Source organism: Lepisosteus oculatus, chromosome 8 (assembly GCF_040954835.1).
Source record: "Lepisosteus oculatus isolate fLepOcu1 chromosome 8, fLepOcu1.hap2, whole genome shotgun sequence".
Classification (NCBI taxonomy): Eukaryota; Metazoa; Chordata; class Actinopteri; order Semionotiformes; family Lepisosteidae; genus Lepisosteus; species Lepisosteus oculatus.
In genome coordinates this window covers 50884955-50901058 of record NC_090703.1, presented here as the reverse complement: position 1 = coordinate 50901058, position 16104 = coordinate 50884955, and the positions used below count along the sequence as shown (strand labels likewise).

General features: G+C 44.1%; 2 protein-coding genes across 3 annotated transcripts; one reads left to right on the top strand and one right to left on the bottom strand.

Moving 5' to 3' along the window:
* The first annotated feature begins 3864 nt into the window (after positions 1-3864).
* gla (galactosidase, alpha) lies at positions 3865-11112 on the top strand. 2 transcript variants are annotated; one of them, XM_006633036.3, is made up of 7 exons: positions 3865-4212; positions 5216-5390; positions 5722-5899; positions 6326-6417; positions 8938-9099; positions 9617-9814; positions 10334-11112. In XM_006633036.3, the coding sequence occupies exons 1-7, from the start codon at positions 4046-4048 to the stop codon at positions 10676-10678; spliced, it is 1317 nt and encodes a 438-aa protein (XP_006633099.2). In that variant the 5' UTR covers positions 3865-4045; the 3' UTR covers positions 10679-11112. The 2 variants fall into 2 exon arrangements, with proteins under 2 accessions (XP_006633099.2, XP_015207153.2); XM_015351667.2 differs by lacking the exon at positions 3865-4212 and adding an exon at positions 4223-5032.
* Positions 11113-11275: 163 nt separating this feature from the next.
* On the bottom strand, positions 11276-14444 carry rpl36a (ribosomal protein L36A). The gene is made up of 5 exons (XM_015351668.2): positions 14337-14444; positions 13139-13244; positions 12912-12979; positions 12482-12604; positions 11276-11364 (listed from the first exon to the last, which is right to left on the bottom strand). The coding sequence occupies exons 1-5, from the start codon at positions 14337-14339 to the stop codon at positions 11344-11346; spliced, it is 321 nt and encodes a 106-aa protein (XP_015207154.1). The 5' UTR covers positions 14340-14444; the 3' UTR covers positions 11276-11343.
* Between the last annotated feature and the right edge of the window lie 1660 nt (positions 14445-16104).

The following is a 16104-nucleotide window of genomic DNA, read 5'->3' as shown; positions in this document are numbered from 1 at the left end:
GTGCGGTCTGTAAAACGAACTACACTTTTTAGAAAAGCGCCAAGCAGCTTCAGTAGTTCAATTTTTGAACAAAGCGCGTCGGAACACTCCATTAGGAAATGGAGACACTGACGTTAGCTGCACATTAGCAACAATGAATCCATACTGGTCCGAATGGCCTTCGGTACATCTACGGCTTAGCGTGTGTGTGTGCGCGCGCATATAAACAAAGTCCTGCTGATCTTGCTTGTCATTGATCTTGCCATATGCTTTGTAAAACTCGCATTACTGCAATAAGCAGTTACACCTAATTAAAATAGGAGAAAAAAAGATCATTAAAGCTCGCGAAAAGCTGGATCACGAATGGCAGCTACCGCGCTGTTATAATAATGGCATCTTAACTGAAGGTCATTTTTGTGTATTCCTTTTTAAAGCGCTACAAACAGAATTCCATATTGATCTCACTATTAATATTGATTTTTTTTTTCAAAATTCATTGAGGCTCATTCTCCGGGGTCTTGTAACTCTCCACTGAACTAGTCACTTTACTGTACCATAATTATTACTAATATTTATGTGTAATCAGGAAAAACCCTCACTGAGCAGTGCTCTTTTTACCCCCTGCAGACCAGAGGTAAAATTATCATTCAAAGTGCGATGTGTTTTCCAGGTTGCTTGGAACAGTGTCTTCCTGCTTAGGGGAAATAGGGAGTGTCGTCATGCAGGACTGACACGTGACGTCACCCAATACGGCCACGGCCGCGCACACAGGTGAGGCACTGGCGACACGTGAAAGCTGAAAAGCATTCTTTGTATAATTCTTAGTCATGCAATTTAAAATAAAGCTGAATGAAGAACCAGATAAAGCAACAGATTACTGCCCTCAGACTCGAGCCCAGTGGGTTTGAAGAATGAAGCCCTTACCTGTTGTCTCTGTTCACGAAAGGTACAGTTTATAAAACCACTGTGGTAGTGGACACAGAAACTGTACCAGTTGTACACTTGCCTCTCACACACTGGGGAAACTGCTCTGTGATATCTACCTGTTTCAGTTTTTAATGCATAGCCAATTTCACATGTCTGAATTAGAGTTTCAACCACCTGATACCTCATTTAATTTGCAAGATTTTGAGAAAGGATAAGTCATCGCCCAACCTTGGTTGTTCCTAACCTCCTGTTTCTATCGAAACCCTAATGAGCTCTTTGATACGATTTATAACAACAAGATTATAATGCCAAGATTGACAATTCAACATTTCATCACGCATCTTGACCAAGGTTTCCATGTTGTGCTACTTATATCATAAAACATGAATATAATTTTCTCCTACTGTTTGTAAGGTCCAGCAGGCCGTGGACTGAAGCCCATGTCCCACGACTGTCTGGCGTTAAAGTTGCAGAATAAAAGACATACAGCAGGATGTGGCACTTTGTGGTGCATCAGTCACAAACTGCAGCCACTGCACAGACAGGCAGTGCCTCAGCATAATCCAGCTTTTGTGGAAACAAAAAAATTGAAGAATCTATCAATGTTGCGGTCGAGATCCTTTTATTGCTAAGAAACTACATCTGTAACTAAGTAAGTCGATTGGCCCATCCATCAGGGGGGCAAGTAAAATTGAAATCTGACATTTAGAGGCTCTGCCTTTTCTCCAGCTCTGATATTAAGTAGAGTGAATGACAAATTGTTTGCATCAGGCCTGTCTCTTACTAGAGCCTTTGATAATGTTTATGTTGAAAAACGTCCCCTTGACATTTTGAGAAAGGTCGGGTTTCTTGGTTATTAATGACCACACTTAAATGCAGCCCAGAACACTGTGATTATTTTGTTTTTATCTGGTAATGCCAGCTAAAGAACCTGCTTCCTTTGTGTGCAATGGATTTCCTCTGATAATGCCACTGTCCAAAAAACACAAGAATAGGACCAGTAATACAGTAGTACAGGGTGTCCTTGTTTTGGCAAGAGAATGTGACACCAATGGCCAATCAGCTCCAGCTCTGGTTGTAACTCTGTCCTGAACAAATGTTTAGCTTGAAGGCTCTGCTTTGAACAGCACCAAGCATTGAATGGTCAAGCTCCAGGTTAGCTTTAGGGTTTACTGCACATAGTCCCACACTTAACCTCAGACCTGCTGACTCAGCCCATCTCACACTACTGGAGACCATTCTCCACTCAATGGGCTACAGAGCCCACTAGTGTGCAGGACCACAGCTGTGCAACTCACTGGCCTTTAGAGACTGTCAGCATCTTTTTACTGCAACTTGTAGTGTGCAGTTTAGCATAACCCTTCATTTCAGTAATCACTTTTATTTCTGTTAAGTATATTACACATGCACTAATACATAGCATTTTTAAAAAGCACTTACATAAAAGTATACTATCATTATTATTTACATAAAACTCAGAATTATAGACCATCGGCTCTGAGTGATACACATTTTTAAATATTTCAGCTGTATATCTCAGCACAGCAAGTAAAGGATTGTTTTGTTTTGCAATTTAAACATGCAAGTGATCTGAGGAAACTAAAACTGGAATGAAACATTAGGCATTTTCGTGTAAAAGCCAAGTAACATTGAATATGTTGTAAAATATTTAATGCATTATAAAAATAAATTCCGAATTAATCATCAATTCTAATGACATTACAGGCATAGATGACAGTTTAGTGGCAAAACTTATTGTCATTCAAAAATGCATGTCTTTGATTGCACAAGGCATTTCATTTCGGAAATTATCATCTGCGTTTTTATTCTTAATCCACCACCAGGGAATCTGCATAAAGTAAAATTACTGTGCATTTAAGACTGTTTCAGATTATGTACTCTCAAGTGGAGGGGTACGGCAGAGAGGCACGGTGTTACGGTGCGGACAGTCCAGTGTGGTAAAGGTCATTTTTATTCTAAGGAGCGAAAGCTTTCCGGACAATTACTGCAACTGACCACAGACTTCCGACTGGCTGGCTGGACAGACACGGACGGCACCTTTACCGAATAAAAAGTGATAGGAAGAGATCTGTCTAAACACCTAGTCGACCCCGTGCATCGCACGCACTTACCTGGTTTCCGTCCTTTCTAAACTGTGCCGTGAAAAATGAACAACACTGCATATTCATTGTAGTTTTTTTTTTATTATTATTAACATTGTTTTTAACCGCGCAAGGACATGATAGGCACAGCGGGCCTCGTGGATAAACGGAGATTTTGCAGACAGCAGCGCTCTTATACCTCCGATCACAGGTGTACAAGTGCATCTGTAAGTAGGAGCAGCAGGAGGCATATAAGCTGAGGGGGTCTGGGATGAGGTTTCAGGACAGAAGACTCGAATGGATCTCACCTGGATCGCGACTGCTCGTCCTATCAGACCCCACGTGTTCGAAAATAATAAAAACTTCAAAACACTGTGCTACTAGTTCAAGATCGAGGTCCCTCGTTTTTATAGTTAATTGTACTATACATCCCCTTAGAAGCCAATTAAATTGCGTTTTCACTGGGTTTCCGTTTAGCAAAACCTATTCGCTGTCCTTTGGGTATATACATGCAATGTTGCGTTATCGTTATTAACCACTATTATAATTATGAGTTATGATTATAAAACACTAAGTGCATCTCCTCTGTGGTGAACAGAACATTGTCGGCTAGTCTTAAATCAGCGCGCATCAATGTATCAATATCAAACCAACTGGGCATCCACAGGGAGGAAGATTCAACTTGGTTTACGACTGGCGGCATGTCTTTTTTTACCTTTGACACAGAATCAACCAAATTGTTTAAAGGAAAGTCACACGCAAAATACGATCAAAGCGTAAAAACGCGGAACACCGTTCAAGTCACAAGCGAGGACAGGAGTCAACAAAATCACATGACAGAAAGTCACATGACCGCCCAGATCACGAGAGGAAGAAGGAAGTCAATTGAACCCGCCGTACGACCTGCTGATATTCACACACCCCGCTTATTATTGGTCATATTCTCCGGCAAAACTAGACACGAAGGTGGGGTTTAACGAGGAAGAAGTCTGTTCCTTCTTTGCGCTTGAAGTTTCCGAAAAGCAGTCGCGATCGCAATGGCGAGGTTAGCGGTACTGCTGCTATCGGTGGGTGTCTGTGCACTCATTCAGCCTGTCCGGCTGCTGGACAATGGCCTTGCGCTGACCCCTCCCATGGGCTGGCTCCACTGGGAACGATTCGTGTGTAACGTCGACTGTGGCAGCGATCCCGAGAACTGCATTAGGTAAGGTCGTGTGTTCCTGCATTACACATACGGGTCAGTGCGCCGATTGCATATTGACGAACTGGCGTCAGTCTTCTTGGCATTCGAACCCGTGTCTGGGCGAGGGACATTTGCCATTCATCATAAGCAAAATGCACCAGCCATTGTGAACACGCTGGAAGGCCGCGCAGGCAACATGTAGGTGCTTATTGGAATATATTCTATAGTAGAGAAAGTTGAGGGTTTTGGTTTTTGTCCTTATCTGTTCTCATTCTCTTCAGCTAAAGTTCTGGGAATAGCCTGAGCATTTATTGACATTTCCACCCGAGATCACACTCCCCCAGACGCCGAAGAGCGCTTTTTTAGTCATTAAAGTCGAATGATATTTTTGGCAGCGATGGGGGAGAGTAATCTCCAGGTCTGTGCTCACTGCTGCTCCCCGCCTGCCTCCAGGAACTGTTGGGAGATAACGTGCCCTCCTTTTCACTGTGCTTCATACAAGGTGCAGATGCTGACTTCTCAGTATCATCATGAGTCCTTTTTTCCATCATACACTCAGTTGTTTAAAACATACTGTAAATCACTTGTAGAAAAGACTTGAATGATAGGTTTCGGGGGATTCCAGTCCTGGTGTTGGAGAGCCGGTGTTCCAGGTGTCTTTACAGCAGCAGCACCTGAAGCCGGGAGGAGCTGTACAGTTCAGTCAGTAGCGATCTGATGGAGCTCATTAAGAGCTGATCTGCAATGAAGACCTGCAGACACACCGGCCCTCCAGCTCCTGGACAGGCCTGAGGCGAATCAGAAACATCACTGTGAGAGGGGATTGGAAAGGAACATGCAGGTACATGAATAATTCTTTTAGGGAAAAATTAAATACGTTACCCGCTGCACAAAAACCGCTCGGATAGGAGTGCTTGGCCTTGGTGGCCAGGGTGTATGTGTCGCAGGCTGTGGCAGTGGAATGCGATCTCCCGCACAGACGTGGGCGCCCGCAACAGACCCTCTCCTCTGTGTGACCCTGTAGTGAAAAGCTCTTCATGCAGATGGCGGACGTGATGGTGGAGGAGGGCTGGAAGGAGGCGGGCTACGAGTACGTGTGCATCGACGACTGCTGGCTGGCCCCCAGCCGGGACGCCCAGGGCCGGCTTCAGCCTGACCCCAAGCGGTTCCCCAGCGGCATCAAGCAGCTCGCCCGCTACGTGAGTCAGGCGTGCAGCAGCACAGCCGGTCCACAGCGTCCCGGCCCAAGCGCAGGGCTGGACACCCTCACACATTTGTCTTTTCGCTGTATCATCAATTTAGATTTCTCAGGGAAAAGAAATCAGTTTCACTCAATATCGTAATATTCAAGCTTACCCAGTGTGGGCATTCAACAGCCTGAAGTATTTAAATAGGCAGGTTGAAGGTGAAGGATCAGCACAGCAGGTGATTACTGAAGCCTAGAAATGCATTTTTTTTGTGCAACAGCTCCCTCTAGCGTTCAAACAGAATATAGCACTGTTCTCTCCTGCGTTGTCCATCTGCTCTCAGATCCACTCTAAAGGGCTTAAGCTGGGCATTTATGCGGATGTGGGATTGAAGACGTGCGAGGGCTATCCTGGGAGCTATGGCCACTACGACATAGATGCCAAGACTTTTGCGGAGTGGGAGGTGGACCTGCTCAAATATGATGGATGCAATATGCCAAACTGGACTTTATATGCAGAAGGTGAGGGGTTATAGAGGCATTTTCTTTAAAGAATTGGTGCTATTGAAACACTAATACTTCAGCATGACACTCAGATACAAGCTGTACAGACTGTTCAACCTACTCTAGAGACAGCGTGACCGCCGCGGTTCCGCGCAGGCTCGTGCCCTCCGCCACCCCGTTCCGTCCCGCAACACCTGGGGCGCGAACCCGGGTCTCCGGCGTAACGCCACAGGAAACCAGCCGCTTGAGCTAAAGGAGACCCCCCCCAGCGCAGGCGGCTGAGGACCCCGCTACGCGCAGGGAGGGCTCTGAAGTCACCGTATCTGAACTAGCTCTGCTACAGTGGCATTAGCACTTTTGGCTTTCATGGTAATATCTCGTTCACATGGTCACAAGATGAAGTTTTACTTTCTCATAATGTTTCTAAAATAAAATCTTCTCTAGGTTACATAAACATGTCGAGGGCACTCAATCAGACCGGGAGGAAGATATTGTATTCCTGTGAATGGCCATTATATGAATCATCTCACCAAAAGGTACATGACACTACCAGCTGCAACAGATACTCTAATGCATTTCTTTAACTTCGCCTCCAAACCTAACTGACCTTCTACAAACAGGAATTTGCCAGTCCAAAAATGTCACAAATATCCCAAAACTACATATGGAAAAAAGGGGGTACAGTGCCTTGCGAAAGTATTCGGCCCCCTTGAACTTTTCAACCTTTTGCCACATTTCAGGCTTCAAACATAAAGATATAAATTTTTTATTTTATGTGAAGAATCACCAACAAGTGGGACACAATTGTGAAGTGGAACGAAATCTATTGGATTTTTGAAACTTTTTTAACTAATAAAAAAATGAAAAGTGGGGCGTGCAAAATTATTCGGCCCCCTTGCGTTAATACTTTGTAGAGCCACCTTTTGCTGCAATTACAGCTGCAAGTCGCTTGGGGTATGTCTCTATCAGTTTTGCACATCGAGAGACTGAAATTCGTGCCCATTCTTCCTTGCAAAACAGCTCGAGCTCAGTGAGGTTGGATGGAGAGCGTTTGTGAACAGCAGTTTTCAGCTCTTTCCACAGATTCTCGATTGGATTCAGGTCTGGACTTTGACTTGGCCATTCAAACACCTGGATACGTTTATTTGTGAACCATTCCTTTGTAGATTTTGCTGTATGTTTGGGATCATTGTCTTGTTGGAAGATAAATCTCCGTCCCAGTTTCAGGTCTTTTGCAGACTCCAACAGGTTTTCATCCAGAATGGTCCTGTATTTGGCTGCATCCATCTTCCCCTCAATTTTAACCATCTTCCCTGTCCCTGCTGAAGAAAAGCAGGCCCAAACCATGATGCTGCCACCACCATGTTTGACAGTGGGGATGGTGTGTTGAGGGTGATGAGCTGTGTTGCTTTTACGCCAAACATATCGTTTTGCATTGTGGGCAAAAAGTTCGATTTTGGTTTCATCTGACCAGAGCACCTTCTTCCACATGTTTGGGGTGTCTCCCAGGTGGCTTGTGGCAAACTTTAGACGAGACTTTTTATGGATATCTTTGAGAAATGGCTTTCTTCTTGCCACTCTTCCATAAAGGCCAGATTTGTGCAGTGTAAGACTGATTGTTGTCCTATGGACAGACTCTCCCACCTCAGCTGTAGTTCTCTGCAGTTCATCCAGAGTGATCATGGGCCTCTTGGCTGCATCTCTGATCAGTCTTCTCCTTGTCTGAGCTGAAAGTTTAGAGGGACGGCCAGGTCTTGGTAGATTTGCAGTGGTCTGATACTCCTTCCATTTCAAGATGATCGCTTGCACAGTGCTCCTTGGGATGTTTGAAGCTTGGGAAATCTTTTTGTATCCAAATCCGGCTTTAAACTTCTCCACAACAGTATTACGGACCTGCCTGGTGTGTTCCTTGGTCTTCATGATGCTCTCTGCGCTTTCAACAGAACCTTGAGACTATCACAGAGCAGGTGCATTTATACAGAGACTTGATTACACACAGGTGGATTCTATTTATCACCATCAGTCATTTAGGACAACATTGGATCATTCAGAGATCCTCGCTGAACTTCTGGAGTGAGTTTGCTGCACTGAAAGTAAAGGGGCCGAATAATTTTGCACGCCCCACTTTTCATTTTTTTATTAGTTAAAAAAGTTTCAAAAATCCAATAGATTTCGTTCCACTTCACAATTGTGTCCCACTTGTTGGTGATTCTTCACATAAAATAAAAAATTTATATCTTTATGTTTGAAGCCTGAAATGTGGCAAAAGGTTGAAAAGTTCAAGGGGGCCGAATACTTTCGCAAGGCACTGTAAATGTAAGGTATCTGAAATAAAGCGTGCAGATTTTCAGGCAGCAGTACAGAAGTGGTAGTGTTTACCATGGCAATAGTTATGCTCACAAACCAATCTGAAAGATCTTTTACGTATTTGTAAAGACACCAAAAGCTACCATTGCAGTTACCATTGCAGTCAATGGAAACATTTAAAACCTAAAGTGTTAAAAGCTTGAAAGCTTCAAAACTTGTATTTTTTATCTATCCTTCCACTGGAATAAATCCTGAGGGTCTGTGGCTTTGTTCAATAGCGTATTTTGAAGCGTGCTGAAGGGTAAATCACACTGTAGTGTTTATTCACATTCATCAGGCCCAGAGAATTGCCTGCAGACTCACTGTTCACATTATGATACTATTCTCAAGCACCTTCACCGTGATCTGCACCTGGGAGAATGTGAACTCCAGTTAAGCTCCATGTGTTCTAAAATAAATGCTGCTGTGCAATGCAGCTTTGAAAGCAGGCAGGCCACCTATCATTAAAAATCACTGAACTTCCAAAGCTATGGCAAGGGCTCTCTGATATTGCTCTGCAGTCTTATTAAGCTGCTTTTCTCATAACACTCAGCAGCAGCCTTTTCTGACCAGATGTTTTCTCTTAGTTTTGTTGCCGCATCAGTGCAGTGATCCCCCATATTTTTAATTAAAAATGCTGCAGCTGAACTTGTAATGACTCACCCCGATGTTTTAAATCGGTAGCGTTTCACAACCCGGGTCTTTTCCAGCCCAACTACACCGCAATCCGTCAGTACTGCAACCAGTGGCGCAACTTCGAGGATGTGTTCGATTCTTGGAGAACGGTGCAGCAGATCATCGACTTGACATCCGGCATCCAGAAGCAGATCGTCCCGGCTGCAGGGCCCGGCGGGTGGAACGATCCTGACATGGTAACCCCGTTTCGAGCGAGGCCAAGTTACCAAAACCCAGAGGGCTGTTTACCTCATTCTGCATCCTTCAGGCTACGTGTAGACTCCTACCCAGAACTAGCTGTGGAGCCACAAAAGCAATACGCAGACTTCAGGACTAAACCTAGTACTTCGTGGCTGTGGCACGAACAAATAAGCCAAATCAAAACATGCTTTCAACACACCCACCAGTGATTTCAAAATGGGTATTAAATAAAATAGTTCCATATTAAGGAAGACTGAATTTAAAAAATCCTGACACTTATTAATGTCCTGGATCCTGTTTATAGATGATCAAACCACCCACTTCCTTAGTGTTGTCTTCATTTCCTCAGTTCTCCACCCCACTGGATCCTCCAGACTTCACCTCTAAACATCACAACTAAAACCGCACAATGAACCTAAAGAATGTTTGCTTAAAGAAAATAAGACAATTTGTGCGCTCTGAAAGGCCATGATTAGAAAAGCCATTTTCGAACCACGCTGTTCTGTGTCTCAGCTCGTGATTGGAAACTTTGGACTCAGCAAAGACCAGCAGCAGACTCAGATGGCCATGTGGGCCATCATGGCGGCCCCCCTGATGATGTCCAACGACCTGCGTGACATTGACCCCCAGTCCAAGGAGCTGCTGCAGAACCGGAGAGTCATCGCCATCAACCAGGACCCCCTGGGCATGCAGGGCTACCAGACTATGAAGGTGAGGCTCAGCTCAAGTCATTTTTAAAAGTAACAAGACAAAAAAAAACTGTTTAAAGACATTTTGCCTTTTATAACAAGGCACTGCTTTACACTGGAGTAGTTTTATTCTGTACCAAGCTATGCTTAGCATTCACTGCGATCTATCTTGAAACATGCAAGAACCCATAGGCGACTAGTTGAGAAGTTAAGCATGCTAGGGATAAGTGAGTTGTTTGGTAGTTTTTGAATCTTCTCTAAAGTTAAAGCTTTAAATTTGTTTCAGTTGCAGAGAAGTTAGTAGATTCTTATAGCAACACACTTTTCTGCATTTTTAGTGATGAGAAGCCATAATGAACATAGTTGGCCAGGTACGAACTAGTGACTCAATTCCATCACTGAATTCCGTCTTCCGTTGGCAAAAAAGACAACCTGAGGCCTAACTCCCATCTCGCCCCTCTGAAGATAACCACGGGACTTGAGATTCATTACTGAAAATGTTTGATTTCTTTACACGTTTCCTTTGCTGTTTAAATTTTAGGCCAACAGCTTCGAGGTGTGGGAGCGGCCCCTGTCTGGAGGGAAAATGGCTTATGCAGTGCTGAACAGGCGGGAAATAGGGGGACCAGGCTTCTTCCCCTTCACTGCAGCTGTGCTGCCCAGCAAGAAGATCTGCTTCCCCCAGTGCAACGTCACGCAGGTCCTGCCCAAGTACCAAGAGCTGGGAGTCCAGACCTCGGACTCCAAGCTGACGTTTCTCGTCAACCCCACGGGTACTCTGCTCTTCACCGCCACACCCGTCACGAGCAGGCCCAGCACGCAGCAGGACTGGGTCTGGCCCATGGACTTCGAGAAGCAGAAGAAAGGCCGCGACCCCAACTTGTGAACAACACCATCGACCGTTTACATTTCTGGGCATTTTTCCCCAGTCTGCCTTGCTGCACTTCTCTTGAATTTTATTTTGTACGGGCTCTGCTCCTCTTTCAACATCTACAGCAGTCATGCTGTAGCAAGGTGAACTGAATCATTAGAAGGGTGAAAAGGGAACTCTTGACAGTACGCATTGGTTCAGTTTAACTTTTAAGAATTATGTCATTTGATTTTACTAAAAGTGGTGGCTTTGACCCTTACTGATAATGTTAGTGATTTTAGTCTTAGACTATATATTTTTTTAAATGTAAGTTACTGAATTTGCACAACACACCAAAATCACATTTACCTCAGGAAAGGCCGGGAGCTGCAGAACAATGTATTTTATGCTTGTTGTACGAACTGATTTGGGTTAAGACTATTTCTTTAAAATAAACTGATTTCCTACTATCCCCATTTTGATCTGTTGTTCATATCATAATTTTAAGGTCTTTCACACTTTCATACATGAAATACTCAGCTGTATTGCATCAGTAAAGTGTCAGGTCAGTCACCACCCCTCGTTTCAGTGATCTCTAATTTGACATTAGCATTTTAAATCATGACAATTGGCTCATGGTACATACCAATTTCTTTATTGATATGCTGCAATATCCAAAAAACAAGAAAAAAAGGTGTAGCTCAGAACTGGATGACCTGGCCCTGAAAGAGATGGGGGGGAAATGTCAAATTGCTGTTAAATGTTCACATATTATAAAAACTGCATTAAAACAAATTGGTTAGGGTCACAGAATGTCCTTTTGACACACTGCACTATGATATTAACCACATTGTAATCTTCGTGAAATGCTTACTGAACAAGCTAACCCCAAGAATGAAGCAGTCTGGCATCTCCCTTTTTTGCATTGGCTAAAGTACATCTTTGGCCATGGGCTATATGAAACAGCTTTATACTTCCCCAGCACAGCAGCTCTCCTCACCGAACAAACAAGAGAGCTCAACTGTGTGCAGCACTCAAGAGAATGTCACATCTGCTTTTGTGCAGTGCTACATGAACACTGGAGAAATCCGTAAGGCTCCCGTCAGCCTTCAGCCTTAAGTGCTACAGTCAGAAGTAGCTGCGGAGAATCTGATACAGACAAAATGACCACCCAACCAAGCTCAACACCCTCTGTGCATGAGCATAGACATGGCTTTTACCAGTCCAACTTGAATACTGGACTTCTACCATCTGGATGTGCAGAATGAACTTAAACTTAATTTGAATGGGCAATATTACACCCACAGCTTAATTCTTACTTGACAAACACCATCACAGTTTAAATTTAAATCCTCATTTGTTCAGCACAAAACAGTTTCATTCAACATATAGGCATCTATCTACTGTATCTTGACAGGACACCTTACAGAAGATTTAGAAAGAATGATCAAATTAAATACTACAATTGGCTTCTTCAGGCAAACATTCTACTGAGGTGGTCGCATTAATCGATTTAAACTGCATTCAATATGCAAGAGATCTCCGGCATTAGAGAACAAACCATGGCAACAGCAAGAGCCTTTTGAGCACCAATCTTTAAATGCGAAAAGGCATCTTCCAAACTTCAATACCTCCAAGACGTTTATGGTCAGATGTCTGATACAAGTCAGTTCTAAAGGAAAACAACATTTCGATTCGGAAAAATGATCCCAGCCCCATCTAGCTGGGGTGAGAGACAAGCAGGTGTCCTGAACATGTGGGTGAAATGTCAGGTGCTGAGGTGAGCCGTGCTGCTCAGAACGGCCTGGGCCAATGAGGGGGGGGCTGCTTGCTCCTTACCTTTCTCTTCTTGTCTCCTCCCAGCTCGAAGTGCTTGCACCTCTTGATGGCCAGCATTCTCTTGGACCTGCAATTCGGCTCCACACACTCCAGCCTCAGCACAATCTTTTTGGTGGTTTTAGCCTGTTTTGAAGAGACAAGGCCATTTTTAGGCACTCAATTTGCAACAGGAAGGAACAGGGCTAAACGCTGGAGCAGCAACAAAGGCTAAGCGTTTTACAGAAACCAAACTCATTTCCGACACCACAACACAAATGAAAGACAGCTCTTGTGTTATTCCCAAGAATTTCACAAATCTCAGTAATCAAAAGACAAAACCATCCATTTTAAAAAAATAAAACTGTGATGATAAATAGTATACCAAAGTTATGTCTGTGAAGCAATACGGAAAATGTATAATTCATCAGTTTGTGATAATTAGCATTTATACCTTTTTACGGAATATAGGCTTCGTTTGACCACCATAACCGCTCTGCTTCCTGTCGTATCTTCTCTTACCTGGAATGAAAAAAAGCACTAGATGTTTTAAAAGACTTTAAACCAACGTTTGTACAAAAGGGACAGTACTGAAAGAGAAGAAAATAAAGAACCCTGCTACTGCGCCAGGGCGTCCTGCCAGTGTGGCCCCTGATGCCCCATGCGAGGGCAGACACTCACCCTGGGCATACAGGGAGTCTTTGCCCTTCTTGTACTGGGTCACTTTGTGGGGCTGGTGCTTCTTGCACTTTTTGCAGTAGGTCCTGCGGGTTTTCGGCACGTTCACCTAAACGTCACAATGAGAGGGGAAAAAACATCAGAAAGGGGGCAGCTATTCAACCTTAGCATACTAGGGGACAGGACCTGGAAAACACCAGGTCATTTTAAGCATTACGAGAGTAGAAACTTGTCTCTGTATTTGTCCCTAACTTTTAATGACCATATGGCTACCAGCTGATAATGCATTAAGACCGTCCAGGCACTGAAGGATCCTAAATTAATTCCAACAGCAGCTTCCTTAAAGCTACCCAGCCTGCTCCGCGGCCTGGTCCAGGTCCTGCTGTGTGGAGCCTGCATGCTCTCTCAGAGCATGCTGCTCGTCTCTGCCCGCTCCGGTGTCCTCCCATAGCCCCTAGACTCGTGGCCGGGTCGGACTGGCATCTGAACCAGCCCTGCCTGGCACCCTCTTCGACCAGGCCAGCCTCTGGACTACAGCCGCAGTGGTCTCACACGTCCCTTCCGAGTCCGCCCGTAACCACTCAGCTCCGCTCCATGAAAACAGCTCGGTAAACTTCGCAACAAAAAAAAACTGCAGCCATCGGAGCAAGCTTACCACCCGACCCGTATTGGTGGCTGTCGAAAAGTAGCATTTTCGTACAACTGCCCCCTAAGACCTGACCAGTCGTGTTACTGTTCAAATCAAAGACTGCCCGTGGGCTTTATTAAACCAGCTCTAACGAGCAAGCTCAGACAACTTTGCAATGTGAAAATGACACACGGCGGACCCACACAGCACAAACTCCCAAACACCACTCCGTGGAAATACAAAATCCGCCACCCAGAGCACACAGCAACGACAGCATGCGTACTAAACATGTGCGTTTAAACACACAGCCCAAGGGAAATACAGTTTGGTAACGTATTGCGGAGCGTTCCGACAAAATAAGGCAGCCATTTTCTAACCCTACACTTTTCGGCCCCGCATACAACACTTATTCGTAATGTTTCAGTTTTGCAAACCCAACACCAGCCATAATGGGGTCCACACGTAGCCAAGACACTCGTGAACACGATAACTGTGTTTGGATGCTACAGGGAAACTTCAGGTTGAAAGATTACAATTGATTAAAAAAAGAAACGAGAGCCGAGTGTCGCTTACCATGATTGCCAACCCGTTGCAGAAGCGAAGAGGAAGAGCTGCCCCGGAAGCAGATGCATATATGAAAAGTCGGGGGGAAGCTACTACTCGTGTTCATAGCGCGGTTGTAGGAGACGCGCCGCCTAGCGTTCAGGAAGTGTAAGAAGACAATAAAAACTGCTTCTGTCATGTGCCGCAACTTAATTCCCAGTGCGGAAAGAAGTTTTTAAGTTTTACTCGGCTCAAGAAAAGCTGTTTCCTTACATCTTCTGACTTTCATCAGTGTGAAATATCAGAGAAAATGTTACAAATAATTATGTCTGTGATTACTGGCTGTGTCACAAAGAGAAGTAGGCCTGTTAACGGCTGGTTCATAGCGTATTAAAAGCAGAAAAAAAAACATAAATCAAATTAGCATTAAAATATCACAGCGCAGATAACGACCTATGGCGATGTTTTTGCTCTCGGCTTTGTTCTATGCAAAAAGTGCAGTATATCATCTTGAAACTCCCACCACTTTTTCAGATCACAAACATTATTGAGTTTCCATGCATGACATTAAATATTAAGGAACAAGTGATAGGTTTATTCCATGCTGAAAAAAAGAAGAAAGAGAACACAACGTTTCGGCCGTGGAGCCTTCTTCAGGTGTGTCTGTTAGGGTTGGTGAGGGTGTTCGGGGTGTTGATGGTTTTCTTCTGTAGAAGATGACTGAGTTTTTTGTCCTTCTCTGTAGAGAGAAACTGGTAGAGTTTAGAGTTGAGAGACCTAATGAGGTTAGTTATGAAGGGAAGATGATGTGGAGCTCAGCCGTAGAAATTCCTTAGCCTCTTTGATGTTGTTGTCGGAAAGGATAATCTGTTTTTTGAGGGAGAAAATGGTAGAGAGCATTAGTTTCCTAGAAAATTGTTTTAGAAGTCTCTGAGTGTTACTCTGGGTGGTATCAGAATCAAAAGAAAAGGTATGAAATTTAAGGCGAAATCCTTTAGGGATGATATTATGTCGACGACATCTGTAAAGGAATAGAAGGTGTTTAGAAAGCCTGGTCTTGGAACAGATAGCTGTGAAGAGACGGAATGCTGGTTTAGTGAGAGAAGCGGGCAAGTGGCCCAGGGAGGAAGAGAAGGTATGACGAAGAGATCTAGAAAAAGATTTGGAGGAAGGCATAGTGGGTGACAGCAGCTGTAGGCGGTAGTATCTTCAGACACTTCTTCAGACACACCTGAAGAAGGCTCCACGGCCGAAACGTTGTGTTTTCTTTCTTCTCTTTTCAGCATGGAATAAACCTATTACTTGTTCCTTTGCAGCCTACGCATGCTGACGCAGCTCCCCACCTGAACTATTAAATATTAAGTACAGGCTTCCCTTGTGAGTCGTCTCCTGGCTACTCTCTCGCTTTTCTATGCCATTAAAAACAACAAACTTTAAAAAACCGACATGTATAAAAACACGTTTCTCTGCACTGGTGAAACCGGGGCAGGTGACAATCCCCAAGATATTAAGTGAAGCAAGGAAATGTTTTTCAGTATTTTGAACTTTTGTGAAGAGTTAGGGTTAAAATCGGCTGTCCTGAGTTTGAGGTCTGGTGAGGACCCTGGTCCGCAGAAATTTTGTTCTCACTTATTCTCTTCACTGAAGACTTGTCCTTATATGTTCTGAAGACTTCATTTAGATTTGATGTGATGGAGACAGAAAGACAGGCAGACAGACAAACAGACGATGCAGTGTCAGATGTAATACCTGAAGCAGTAGTAGTTATTCCTTTTCTCAAATCACTAAAAAGTTGCAA

Coding starts and splice junctions, on each gene's coding strand:
- gla (XM_006633036.3), top strand. CDS start 4,046: ATGGCGAGGTTAGCGGTACTGCTGCTATCGGTGGGTGTCTGTGCACTC. Junction 9,100..9,616: donor GGTGGAACGATCCTGACATG/GTAACCCCGTTT, acceptor TCTGTGTCTCAG/CTCGTGATTGGAAACTTTGG. Junction 9,815..10,333: donor AGGGCTACCAGACTATGAAG/GTGAGGCTCAGC, acceptor TTTAAATTTTAG/GCCAACAGCTTCGAGGTGTG.
- rpl36a (XM_015351668.2), bottom strand. Junction 12,980..13,138: donor AGACTCCCTGTATGCCCAGG/GTGAGTGTCTGC, acceptor TTTTCATTCCAG/GTAAGAGAAGATACGACAGG. Junction 12,605..12,911: donor AGCCTATATTCCGTAAAAAG/GTATAAATGCTA, acceptor TCTTCAAAACAG/GCTAAAACCACCAAAAAGAT.